Source organism: Gorilla gorilla, chromosome 1 (assembly GCF_029281585.2).
Source record: "Gorilla gorilla gorilla isolate KB3781 chromosome 1, NHGRI_mGorGor1-v2.1_pri, whole genome shotgun sequence".
NCBI lineage: Eukaryota > Metazoa > Chordata > Mammalia > Primates > Hominidae > Gorilla > Gorilla gorilla.
In genome coordinates, this window is record NC_073224.2 from 45,854,044 (window position 1) to 45,868,491 (window position 14,448).

Here is a 14,448-nt window from a genome sequence, read left to right on the forward strand (position 1 = left end):
GGATGATGGCTGCCTGTGCTGAGTCATACAGGTCACCAGGGAAGTAGGGGAAAGCTGGCAGTCACAGGCTTCACCCTGCTCCCACGCAGCCCTCTGTCCTAAAGTCTGGTCTCACTCTCACCATGTCCTCTGCAACAGCACCGAGTCTATTTCCAGGCAGTAGGTGACCAGGGCTAAGAACCTGCCTGAGGCCATGAGCCTCCCTACCGAGAAAGCAAGCCGACTCACAGGTTTTTGGCATATCAAGGAGCCTGTAGCAGTGATCAAGTTCCTTCAAAGGGTCTGTGGATTCTCTTGGTTTTCCTGATATATTGCTGCAGTAGTTCTTGGAGCAAAAGTTCACAGCATGAGTCTCCACATGCTGCTCTGTCCATCCAAGTGGGAGCTGCAAGCTAGTCCTGCCTCCTATCTGCCATCTTAATCCCAGTCAGTCCTCACTGAGTTTCTTTAAGAGCGTTGTTTTGAATTCCTTTTTAGACATTTTATAGATTTCCTTTACTTTTGGGTCTGTTACTGGAGAATTATTGTGTTCCTTTAGAGGTGTCATGCATTCTTGCTTTTTCATGTTTCCTTTGTCCCTACATTGATATCTGTGCATCTGGTAGAATTGTTACCTCTTCCAATTTTATGGAGTGGCTTTTGTAGGGAAGGACTCTTTTCTGTAAGTATGTCCTATAGCATCAGTTGGGTAGGGTATTTTGGCTTTAATCTGGGTGAGTGCAGGAGTGTAGTCTCCAAATGTTTTTTTTTTTTTGTTTGTTTGTTTTTTTTTTTGCTATAGTCAATGTCAATGGTATCTGTGAGTGCCTCAGTGGCCTAGACTACAGTCGTTAGTGGAAGCAGTGATGTGGCTTTTCTAGGGGTTGGGGCTGCCTGACAGGCTGGTTCTCAACCCTGGAATTGCACATCACGTACAGTGGTTCCACTGGTCATGGAGACAGCATTGCTGGTGGTGATATGTGCCTGGTAGGCCAGTCCCTGGTTCCACAGTGTGCAGAAGCTCTGACAGCCAAGGAATGAGGTATGTTTTCTGATGCAAGAAGTCTCATGTTTTTAGTGTACTAAAATAAAATAAAAATGTTTGGAATATTCTTTTTTATTTATCTCATCTACTGAACTCAGGCAAGTAAGGAAAAAAATCTCAAATTAATAGCTTAAAATGCATTAAACAACTAGAATTCCAGCTGCTAATGCATTAAAAGAGAACTTACACAACAACCATGTAATAGAGTATCAGTGTACACATAGATAAATAACACAATGAAAAAATGCTTATTTTTTATTGTTTCAGAGGCTCTTTATAACAAAGAATTTTATAATAATTCAAACTTCAATTTAGTTTAGAAAATATTCAAGACCCTTTCTGCAAAGGCACTGTGCTCTAGACCTTGTGTGGGTGTATTCATTCCCTAGGGCTGATGTAGCATGTTACTACAAACTAGGTGGCTTAATACGACAGAAATTTATTCTCTCACAGTTCTGGAGGCTAGAAGTCTAAAATCAAGGTGTTGGCAGGGCCATGGAGAGAATCTATTGCATGCCTTTCTCTTAGCCTCTAGTGGTGCTGGCAATTTTTGGCATTCCTTAACTTGAAGATACATCCCTCTAATCTGTATTTGTATCACTGCAGTCCCTGTATCTGCATCTGTTACATACTATTTTCCATCTATATCCATCTCTTCTCTTCTTATAAGGACACCAGTAATACTGGATTAAAGATCTACCCTATTCCAGTATGACCTCATCTTAACTAACTATACCTGCAATTATTCTATTTCCAAATGAGGTCACATTCTGAGGTTCTAGGAAGGACATGGATTTTTGTGGGGACATTGTTCAACACAATACATGTTGAATATATGGGGCTTCTAAAATGAATAACAAGTGGCTTCTGCCTTCAGAAAGGTATAGTTCCTGATGTAGTTGGGGAAATAGGTACAGGAAATTAATGCAAGGCAATGTGTTCAAGTGATAATGGATATAGAATACTTATGGACACATGGAGGAGTTGGTGCTTGGTTGGAGTTGGTGACAAGCCTGAAGAATCACTAGTATGCAAAACAGGAATGCTGAGCATTCTGGACTGAAGGACCAGTCTGAGCAGGCACAGTCGTGCAGTTGTGCCTCCACCATGTGGGATGCTTGCAACACTTTGAGTGTATGGCTAGAGGCTAGCATAGCTTTTGGGTAGTAATTGCATGGATTGTGGTGGCCACTGAGGAAGGATGGAGAAAGGATGAAGTAAGAGGGAGATAAGAAAGATGATGGGACCCCCAATGGCAGTTTATCTCTATGAATGACTGCCACAGAAGTCTGCTCTTCAGAGGTAGTAGGAGTGGGAGTGGTCTAGGAGAGGCTGGATGACCATTTCTTAAAGGTGGTCTAGAAGACATTGCTGAACTCAGAGGAATTGGCCTAGGTGAATTCTATGCTCCCTCTTAGCTCTCCGATTCTGCAATTATTAGGTAGAAGTATATTTTCAGTTATCATGTCTTGTATCTCTCACTATTATTATGCTTTTGATTCTTCCTCCTTTTTCTCCCTATTCCATATTCCAGGTGTTGGAGATACAATAGTGAACAAGAAGAAAAAGACACTGTCATTTTAATCTCTTCTCTATAGCATTAGCACAAAGAGTACATACTAGGTTCTACATAAATGTTGCTTTGAACTGAATACAAGTAAGGAAAAAATGGCAAGGCAGTTTTGCCCTGGGCAATAAGTTCTGCTTCAGAGTAGAACTGTTTGAAAGATGATTTCAGGGACCTCCTTATGAGGAGGTGGAGAGTAGGTGGCTGCTTATGTGGTGTTTGATTTCTGAGTCATCAAAAACACTCCTTTGCCTCCCAAAATATCTCCTCCATGCAGGCTATGGGTACTTTTAATTCCACTGTTGGAAGTTGGTTTCCCAAGGTTTTCTCCTCTGTTAGAATGTAAATGCCTATGAAGAGAGGATATCCATTTACCCTCATTAGTCTTTTGTACCTTAGTACAAGGGATTTTCTCAGCCCTTTTTACATAGTGGGTTTTTGAGAAAAACACAGGTAGGGAAAAAGAGACTCAGGGGAGGAATACTGGGCATGCCAAGAGTAAGGTTTGTTAAAAATGGTTTGGATGAGACTGACCCTGGAGATGTAGGCCCTTGGCCTACAAAAATCTATTCTTATTCTTGCATCTTGCCATTTGCTGGTATATATTGGACAAGAAATTATCATTTCTGTTGAACGTTTTATGGCTGCAAACTTGTCAGTTTTTTTTTTTTTTTTTTTTTGAGACGGAGTCTCGCTCTGTTGCCCAGGGTGGGGTGCAGTGGCACGATCTCAGCTCGCCGTGCAAGCTCTGCCTCCCAGGTTCACGCCATTCTCCTGCTTCAGCCTCCCAAGTAGCTGGGACCACAGGCGCCTGCCACCACGCCTGGCTAAGTTTTTTGTATTTTTAGTGGAGACAGGGTTTCACCGTGTTAGCCAGGATGGTCTCAATCTCCTGACCTTGTGATCTGCCCGCCTCAGCCTCCCAAAGTGCTGGGATTACAGGCGTGAGGCACCGTGCCTGGCCCCGTCAGTTTTTTTTTTTTTTAAAGGGCAATAAATCTCACCTCTTCCATCCTCACCTCAACAAAAGTAATTTGTGTGGCAACCTGATGTATGGTCTATATTGACAAGGCTATGCTACGTATGGTTTATACGTGTTCACATGACAGAGGGGCTCCGTGTTTGTCAGGGAAGGCAAATACTAGCTACTGTAACAAATGTTCCCCAAAGTTGCAGTGGCTTATTTCAGAGGTTTCTTTCTCATTCACATCACAATACAATTCAAATTGATTTTGGGGAAAGGGGTGTTCCACATAGTCCTTCCAGGACCCAGGCTCTTTTCATGCTATGGGTCCACCTTCAATGCGTGGCCTCACAGTCATGCTAGACTCACCTGGAAGATGTGCTGGGGAGGAGAAGCATGTAGAGAAAGCACACTTATTATTAACTGCCGTGGCCTGGAAGTGACATATTTCACCTCACATTCCGTTGGCAAGAACTAGACCCCAGGAACCACCCCGATGGAAGAAGCTGCAAAATATAGTTTAACTGTGTATCCAGAAAGAGGAAAAGCCTTGGTGGATCTCTGGCATAGGTTCATCAAAAAGCTTGTGTACATTTTCCTTCTGTCTGTGACATAACTTGACCCTTGGAGTGTAGCTATTAAAGGGACAGTGGACAAGAGAGAATAGCGGTGACATTGAAACTGTTAGTGTTTAAAATAACGAAAAGTAATTCAATCTACTTGGTGAAGGACATCATCCTTTCTTGGATTTTTGCTATATAAGGGAGGACAAAGTCTTGATTCAAAGAAATGTCTGTTTTGTTTGCTTGTTTATTTGCTTTGTAATGGAAGTAGAAAAAAGCTAACGGAAACTTCCCTTGCATACATCTTGGAATCACCTTAGAACACCTTAGGTTTGGGGTTTTAAATGATGTGGCTTCTGCAATATGTTTCAGCTGTCTTTGGTGATAAGAGTATGTTAGTGTATGGAGAAGACTTAGAGATCCGCAATCCACCTCTCATTGTCTAGAGAAGGGAACCAAGGGGTAACTGAATTATCCAAATTCACAGCAAGTTAGTGGTTTATGTTTGTCTCAGACCCCATTTTCCAGGTTTGTACTCGAGTGTTTTTTTCACTACCACAATGCTTTTCCCTAGATAACTACTATTTGGAGAATAGACCTGGCCTGGTGTGATCAGTGGATGCCAGCCAGAAGGGAAGAGGCTTGACCAGATGAAATCAGAAGCTTCCCTCTAGCTTTTAGGTTCCTTGACTGATTGTATTTAAGTAGGTGGTGTCTGATTGTATAATCCCTGGCCTGACAGAAGTGATATGGCCTTCTAAGAATTTGTAATGTTTCTGAGGAACCAGAATCTCATTTCTTTATTCTTCTCAGCTATTTCTTAATTTATTTTTAGCTTTTTAAAAACTGTATTTGCTTTTAAATTTATAAACTTATTTTTTTAATTATAAAAGTAATATAGAAATTAAGTAAATATAACAAAAATATATACAAAATATAAAATTGCCTGTAATTTCATAACTTGCTAATGCAGCAATAACCTCTATTAATATTTTGGTGTATTTCCCAACCATTTTCAGCACATATGTGTTTGCATACTTATGCACAATATAATTTGGATGAAATGTTATGCAATATGAAATAAATGTTATGCAACCCTTAAAATTTTTCATATTATGCAATATCTCATTTCCATGAGATGAAATATTATGCAACCCTTAAAATTTTTTAAAGTAAGTAATGATATGGAAAGATGCCCACAGGTATTTGTTTGCTTATGTACAATATAATTCTAATTGTATTTGTTTTGTGTGCTTGCTTATTTGCTTTTTAATGGAAGTAGAAAATGCTAATGGGAATTTCCATTCCATACATCTTGGAATAAAATTCTAATTTTACTTTTTTTAAGGGTTGCATAAAATTGCATCTCATGGAAATACACTGTGCTTAAAATAATGGCCCAAGTGGGGCGGAGGGGAAGAGAGTAGTATCTTTGGTTCTTTGGCCCTGACGCTGTGTTCCTCTTCTCCCAGGGCATCAGCAGCCTGTTCAGCTCTCTAAAAGTTGTCCGGCTGCTCCGTCTTGGGCGAGTGGCCCGTAAGCTGGACCACTACATTGAATATGGAGCTGCTGTGCTGGTCCTGCTGGTGTGTGTGTTTGGGCTGGCTGCACACTGGATGGCCTGCATCTGGTACAGCATTGGGGACTATGAGATCTTTGACGAGGACACCAAGACAATCCGCAACAACAGCTGGCTGTACCAACTAGCGATGGACATTGGCACCCCTTACCAGTTTAATGGGTCTGGCTCAGGGAAGTGGGAAGGTGGTCCCAGCAAGAATTCTGTCTACATCTCCTCGTTGTATTTCACAATGACCAGCCTCACCAGTGTGGGCTTTGGGAACATCGCCCCATCCACAGACATTGAGAAGATCTTTGCAGTGGCCATCATGATGATTGGGTGTAAGTATGACAGTGCTGGGGTGGGGGTGGCCATCTCTTCTGTTAGCTGGAAATAGGGAAATGGCTACGGTGCCAGCAGGATCAGGAGAATAATAACTTAAAACAAGGAAGAGTTTTTTTTAAGACTAGGCTTACAGTTACCCTGATAATTAAAGCAGTATATGCTTACTGCAAAAAAATTTAGAAAATACAAAAGAGTGCAAAGTAGAAAGTAAAGACTATCCGTAATTCTGCTTCTCAGAGATAACTACTAATACTGTTGGTGTCTTCTCTTACAGACTATTTTCTTTGCATATCTGAATACATATAGATTTTTATAAACTTAAAATGAGATCTTGCTGCATACGCACTTTAGTAAACTACTCATAGAACAGTGAATTGTGGAAGTCTTTTCATGTCAATTTTTTTCTTTTTAATAAAAATTGTATATATTTAAAGTATGAAATGAGATGTTTTGATATAGTGAAATGATTATGACGGCAAAGCAAATTAACATATCCATTCCTTTACATCATTACCTTTTTTTTGGTGAAAGCACTTGAAATCTGCTCTCTCAGCAAATTTCCTGTAGGCATTACAGTATTATTAACTATAGCCATCATGCTACATGTCAATTTGAACATAGCTGTAGCTTGGCATAGTCTAATATAGTATGAGAAAAAGAATGTATGAAAAATGAATGCAAAACATCTCATTAATTGTATTTTATATTGATTATATATTGAAATGGTAATATTTCTGATGTATAGGTTAAGTAAAATATTCTCTTAGAATTAATTTAATCTGTTTCATTTTCCTTTTAAAAGTAGCTCCTAGGAAAAATTTAAATTTAATCATTTGGACGGTGCTGGTCTAGATAAACATTTTTGATGTCTTGCTTGATGGGAAATTTTCCAACTCAGAAACAAATCCACAGACACAGAGGGAAGAAAGGCCCTTGTTCAGTTGAGAAGTAATAGGTTATTGGAGTAACTTTATTGGACTGAAAAACAACCTTAGTTCTTGAGGAAGATACTTAGATTTGATTGATTTACCCACTGACTGTTGTATAGCTGTTCTATTGCTGAGTGTAGAAGCAACGTGTTTTGGCTGTAGACAATAATGAATTCCCTTCATTAAAGGGAGTCTTATGTAGGAAGGGACCTAACTGGAATGGAAAAAGCAAACAAGTTTGAGTGGATTGGACTCGTTGTGAAACTGCCAAGTGCATGCTGTGGGCACTTCAATGACAAATTCAGATGTGAGAAGACGGTCCTCTGGTGAAATTTCAGTTTAGACAGGTCTGAGCACACATGAAGACTCTTGGGTTCTTGTTTCAGTAGGTAGAAACTGTTACGCTTGATGTAGGGTGGAGTTGACAAATTGTTATACTGACCAGGGAAACCTGAGGCTTCAGCTTGCCTTGCTTTGTCCAACTGACCAGAGATTCAGCGACCCGCTTTGTGAGTGGATTTTGTTACCTCAAATTGTCACATTTGCTGCTTGGTACCTCCTTTTTTGCAACAGTCTCATCATGTCTGATGGAGTCCTTTCATAAAAGCCCTCTCTGCAGGCAGCGTTTTCCTGAGAGTATTTAAGGAATGTGTCTAAGGGGGTAATTGATTTGTGGGAAGTGTGTGCCTATGGAGCTTTGGGTTTGTTCCTTACTTTAAAATGTGTTTTAATAGAGATAATTGCCTGGCCATGGGAAGCAGTGTTAAGGATCTGTGGGTGGCTAATTGCTTCATCTTAATTAGAATTTGAGGTGCTTTCTCATGTCACAGAAAAGGATTTAAGATCTTTTCTCTTCTAGAGCTGTTTCAGCCTTAACTGCACGTATTTCCTAGGCAGTGCTTACTTACAGCATTTTTGTGAGCCTTGGGGCACCCGATAAACAACCAGATGCACTGTGCTCAGGACATGATTTGATTTCCTTCTCTTAGAGGGAGGGGGAGATGAGCCACTTTGTCAATCAAAATACCTCATTGTATCCATTACAGAAAATTTGCTAAGAGTGATCATTTAGAAAATGGGTCCCATTTTATGGACTCGCAAAAGGCTTTCAAATATGAGATTTCCCTGCAACTTCTTACCTAGAAGAAAAGAAAATAGTTCTGGTGGCATATAATAAGGGTAAGTAGTTGGGGTTTTTTTTGTTCGTTTTTTTGTTTTCCCCAAAATGAGTCGTCTATGGAAAGCACAATTTCTTGGATATAGTCTCCAGGGAAAACCTCAATTATTTACCGCCTCTTCTCTCTTCCCACCTTCTGAGAGTCAGGTGATCTCTCTCTCTCTCTCTCTCTCTGTGTCTCTGTCTCTGCCTTTCTTTCTTTCTCTCTCTCTCTCTCTCTCTTTTTCTTTCTTTCTTTCTTTCTTTCTTTCTTTCTTTCTTTCTTTCTTTCTTTCATTCTTTCTTTCTCTCTGTCCCTTTCTTTTTCTGTGTCTTTATTTCTCTCTTCTCTCTTCTCTTTCTCTCTCTCTTTTTGAGACAGAGTCTCACTCTCTTGCCCAGGCTGCAGTGCAGTGGTATGACAGGCTCACTGCAACCTCTGCCTCTTGGGTTCAAGCGATTCTCCTGCCTTAGCCTCCCAAGTAGCTGGGCTTATAGGCACGCACCATGACACCTGGCTAATTTTTGTATTTTTAGTGGAGATGGGGTTTCACCATGTTGGCCAGGCTGGTCTTGAACTCCTGACCTCAGGTGATCCACCTGCCTCGGCCTCCCAAAGTGCTAGGATTACATGCGTGAACCACTGCGCCCAGCCCATTTCTTTTTTTAAAAATGTAAAATACATGGGTAGTCACTTCTGCCTTATGTAGCCAAGGACAATGTTTAGTTAAGCAAGTCCACTTAATACCATTTCCTTGAGCACTTATTATTTGCCAGACACTGTGCCAAATACTCTACACACAATTTTTTCTGCTCATGACAATGGTATATGTTAGAGATTATTATCTCCATTTCATAAGGAAATGGAGGCTCACAGAAGTTAACTCACTTTCCCAAGAACCTGGGACTGGTAGACAGGAGAGATAGGATTCAGATCCAGATCTCTCTCCTGTGGTAGCGTGGTCTAACAACACAGACCCCAACAGTCTCTCCACAGTTAGGCACTGAAAATTCACTTCATAAACTTCAGCAAGCCAGCAGTTTCTGCAGTGGAAACTTTTTCTTTGCTTGTTTGTTGTTGTAGTCATTTTAAGAACAAGATTATGGTACAGACTCAGGGGACTAGGTGCTTAGGAAACCAGTCATTTTTCAGCAACCTGTCACAGTTTCAGCTGTTCCACTTTCCGTGTGACACACATCTGCCAAATTGTGCTAACAAGAAAGTTACTGCACTTGGCGTAATGCGTTGGTAATTATCCTTGTAAACTTATACTCCAAACAATGTTTGTTCAGGACAACTGCTGATGTCTTACTAGATTTACCGAGTTCTCTTTTACCTTTTTTTGCCTGTGTATACACATGTATACACTGACCTCCTTCCTGTACAGCTCATGGGATTAGACTGACATCAGATTTGGGATCAATAGTAATGGGGAGCATTGACCACGGCCTGCACTTACACCAAAGGCTCGGTGTTGTCTCCCTCCCTGACTACCAGGTCACTTTGGTAGTCAGACCTAGCACTCCTTAAGGGGTAAAAAGAGACAAAAAGCCAGTGGGTTTTTGGAGTGCTGGGTATGTTATGATTTTTTCCTCTTTGCATTGAATTTTATATGCCTTAGTAATAGTGTTTCTTGGCTATCCTGTTGCAGTGTATTAGCCATAATATAGATTATCCGAGCTTTCTATGACCTCCCCTGTCTGCTCTGAACATCTCATTACAACTTGGCTAAATCCCCAGAGGATGATGTGCAGCAGGAAAACTAAATATTTTCAAGCTAGCATACCTGTTTTCAGTTCTGATAAGAAATTGCTTTAAAAAGGGGTGAAAACAGTTGACTAAAATGAGTTTTTGTGATTAGCTGCGGATTTAGGTGATCTACAATGTCTCCAAGTGCCTGGTTTTATGTCTAATTTCCATTCTGGGGTCTTGGCCTGGATCAGGGGCAAGCCAGCTTCTGCCCTGGTTTCCCTGCCTTCCCTGTGTAGATCTGTGGTAGTCTCTGGCAGGGGCTGACTATAAGGTATGGTGTGTGGACTCGTTTTCTCCCATGTAATCTCTCCTATGCATTGGTAATGCCAAGAGAAACACAAGGCCATGCCAGCCCTCTGTGTGACATCTAGGAGAGGATGTCCCCCATTCAACAGGCACATACTGAGTGTCCCCCCATGCCCCAACAGATGCCAGGCTAAGTGCTGAGGATTTGGTGACTAACACCGTAGTTGGTGCTCTTACGGAGTTGACAGTCTGGGTGATGGAGGTGGATAGGAAGGACAGAGACAGACCCTGTCAGCCTAGCAACCAGCAACAAAGGCCTAGAGATGGACTCTTCACTGTGGCTGAGCCTTTCCCTGGCTTTTGAGGAATCCCTCAAAGGAAGAAGAATTGTCAGGGGAAGAGTCCTTTTATCTGGGAGGTCTCCGGTTAGGGACCTGACCCTGTTTGGGGGAGCTCTCTGGGGATAATTTGATGGCAAAGAGACAGTTTCCATTTTCTAAATATGGGCTTTGCACTTTTCTGATTCTCTTCTCATAATGTCATTGCTGTCATCCTGTCATTATAAGTCAGCCACATCTATTTCCTTTCTCTCTGCTAATGGTAGGGGGTCTAGACAATGTACTCCTACTCCAGACACTCTCCACCCCCAAGCCTAATATTTGGTCTCCTACCTCAGCACTTCATAGCACCTGTCTCTTTGAATTCATTTCTTTCTTCCCAGTCCTCCTCCCACTTTAGGTCCTTAAAACTCTAGCTGAGTGTCAGCTAAAGGGACTCTTGTGAGCATTTCCTTGGTCCAGTTCTCCTCTCTCCTTCTAGTTCTTCTGCTGGGCCAGATACCATCCTGATTAATGCTTTAGGTAACCTCTTCCTCAGGCCTGGAAACTCCCACATAGCAACTGGGCCCACACTAGTGTTTCCTTCTATTGCCTTCTTGCCTGGGAGGAAGAGACAGTACTTACGTTCACTGCTGAACACTTGACCCCATTACCTTACCCACTTGCAGCCCAGCAGTATCTTTTGTGGCCTCACTTCAGCTTGTATTGTCACTTGCATTCAAATATGGGCTTTTCCCCTGCCTCCTTCATGACCTTATTTAAAGATTTCTTGTTTCTTTGCGTTTCACCTTTGCTGAGTATCCCTTTTTGCATTCTGTACCAACATACTGATTTTTCTAAAATGATGTGGGTCACAATTGCCAGGAGGCTGTAAAGATATTCTTAGGAGACTTCCAACACATAGTGGGCTCTTAGTAAATGTTTACTGACTTCTTAGTCTGAATTAGAGCAATTGAGAAGACCCTGACATTTTGGAAGGCATCTTTGGTGCTTCAGTGTTATTGGCCACACTTTTTAAAAAGTAGGATATGGGTTCTGCTGTTGGACAGAGACCAAAAGTGGCATCAACAAAATTTTCTAAAAGTTTAGGGTTGGCCTGGCTACTCTGCAGTTGTCAGAGACCCAGGTTTCTCTGCTATATTCAACACATGACTTTCATATTGGGATCCCATATGGCTTTTTTTTCCAGCCATGTGTTCTTATTCCAGAAAGTAGAAAGAAAAGGAAGGGGAAAGCTGGTCATACTCCTTACTTTTGAGAATAAGACTAGGAAGTTGTCTATCACTTTTGTTCACATCACATTGGCTGGAACTTGGTAACCTAGCCACACTGGAAAGGGAAGCTTGGAAATTAGAAATATAGTATTTATTCTGAGAGGTCATGTGCCTGAGTAGAAATACGGTAATATATGCAAGGAAAACCGATATGGGGGGATGACCAGTAGTGTCAGCCTCAACTTTCTTTCTTCTCCCCATAGTCTTATTCCGTCAGTTGATACTAGGAAACATTAGTCCTCCACAGCAGGAAGAGCTTGTTGGAGCTGTGTCCTTATATTTCTAGTTGAGAGACTTTGATTCAAATCTTAGATCTGCTCTGTGCTTTGGGCTGTATCCTCTATTTTTGTGGATTAGAGGTAAGAGGCTCTCCTGACAATCTCACTTGGCCGAAGTGAAAACTAAATGAGATAATGATGTATAACAACTTTTTGGAAAAATTTGAAAATTTAACTTTCAGATGTCATGATTTTATTGTTGTTAATAACAGTGTTTTTTTCTTGCTCTTCCCAGTTAACTTTTTCTTTTCTGTAATTAGAAAAAAAAAAAGAAAATAATAATTGCTACTCCCTCCTTGGGAGCATGAGAATGCTGTTTATTTTCATTTTTGGTTTATATTTATTTTGGGAATGGGGCAGTGTTCAGAATTTTATAGGAGAAATAGCCTTTCATTTCCAATTTATCGTTAGAGTTCTTTTCTAGCCAGCAATCAGCTTGATTTTTTCTCTATAACCTGGTTTTTTAAAAAAAGTTCCGCCTACTACTATGCATTTCAGTTGGGTGCCCCCATTTTGGACACAACCTTAGACTACTTTCTGTCTTCCACATCACTTTCTCCCCTCCTCCAGAAAACTCTGGTTACTCCCATCCTGTTCATAACCCTCTGTCACTTTATGCCCTTAGGCTGATGGACCCTATTTTGGGTTTATTCACTTGGATTCACTTTATACTGCTCTGTGAACATTCTTGTGACGTCATGGCTATCTTTTTTGCCTGCTATTTGGTCTAGCTCTGGTAAAGCTCTAAGCTTCCTGAGGGTGGGACCTGTGGGTCGTCTTGCTCTTTCTCTTCTCTTTTGTTCCTAGGCTGCTGTAATGTGGGAAAGAGCCTACATTTTGGAACCAGTCAGTTCTGGCTTTCAGGCCCACCTCTGCCCATGATTAATGCTTTTACCTTTGGGAGGTTCCTTAACTGAAAATGGAGGTACCATTTGGGGATGCAAAAACAAAGTGATGTGAAGTACAAAAGTACCTAGCCTAGTGCTTCCATGCAGAGTGTTTAAACAATGATAACTCTCTCCCTGCCCCTCTGTTTCCTCTCTTACAGCACATTAATAGGACTCAACAAACAATGATGTTTCTCAACTATTTGTTAGTCCTTTGAGTATGCTCTACTTTAAGAGAATTGAACTTGCATAAAATATCAGGTACATTACAGTGTTTATAGGTCATTAAATATAAGTATATCTGGATATGACATTCCTTAGATACAAAGCTTTTTAGAAAAAAAAAGTTGGCCTGACTGCAGAGCAAGTTAAGGGAAGCCCTTAAGTAGGAAGTCATTTTGTGTGGTTGGGAAGTCCTCCCAGGCTTCACTGTTCAGGCTTGACTGGCAGGATCTTCATGGGACAGGACATGGTACCAGGAGCAGCAGGAGTGATCCCCTTGGTGAAAGGGAGAAAAGACTACAAATAGTCATGCCCTGAGTGCCCAAGACATGCCAGGTCATACTGGGAAGTTTTCACAACCCAATAACTCTTGTAAATAGGCTTTCTTATCCCTGTTTTGCAGATAAGAAAACTGAGTTCAGAGACATGAAATAACCTATTTAAGGTCACAGTTTGAGAGGTGGCTGGACTGGGTTTTGACTTCAGTTTCATCTGACAAAGTCATTCCCTTTGTCTTGTTGCTTTCCTTGTTGATTATTTTGGGATTTGGCAGGAGAAAATGTTCTTTGTGATGTGTGTTTGGTCGGGGGATGCAGAGTAAAGAATTAGGGAGGGAAAGAGGGCAGTGGAGAGATTGCAGGAGAGGGGTGGAAGATATCCCTATTATTTTGAACTATAATTGTGGTGACAAAATATCTTGTGTGTATTGTGGGAGGACATCATCCTTGTTCATAGCTGGATTACTGCACTGGGCAGAGGAATTTACAACAAGTTTTAGATGTTCAGAAGCTTTAAGGATGGAAGGCCAACCGATAAGGGTCATTGTCTCTGATCTTATAGGTACCCACAATATTTGAAAAATTCCTTTCCTTCTTTTTTAAAAATATAATTTTAATTCAAATGTCAATTATAATGTGGAGATGTTGCTAACATCCAATCTTTTGTTTCTAGTAATATTTTGCTTCTATGTCTGTTGTCTCCATTGAAACTCACAGTATTCCATGGGGCAAGTAGTGTTCTCCTCATGTTATGGATAAAGAATCTGTGGAGTAATTTGCCAAAGGTCACCCAGCTAGTGAGACACAGAGCCGGGCTCATCACTCCCAGCCAGTGCTATGCTTGCTCTTTCAGATCTCCATGACAGCAGTTGGTGCTGGTAGCCACAGGCCACAGTTATGTCTGTAGATTGCAGAAGCTGGTTCCTTTGTAGGGTGTCCTTGAAGCTTGAGCAGAAGGGGTGAAGGTGGGCAAAGAGTAGTGAAAGTCTCTGTTCTACTTTAAGCAAGGGAACTTGATTAATCATATTTTGCACTTCAGCTGCTTTTTGGCAAGCATTTATTG

At 41.1% G+C, this 14,448-nt stretch overlaps 1 protein-coding gene across 2 annotated transcripts in view; it reads left to right on the forward strand.

Annotated features, from left to right (window-relative positions):
• The window catches only part of KCNH1 (potassium voltage-gated channel subfamily H member 1), a 467,169-nt gene that overhangs the window by 215,792 nt on the left and 236,929 nt on the right, over positions 1-14,448 (forward strand). For both annotated transcript variants that reach the window (XM_019030269.4, XM_019030273.4), the window contains exon 7: positions 5,591-6,020. In XM_019030269.4, coding sequence (XP_018885814.1) covers positions 5,591-6,020 — 430 coding nt within the window. The remainder of the gene's footprint in view (positions 1-5,590; positions 6,021-14,448) is intronic.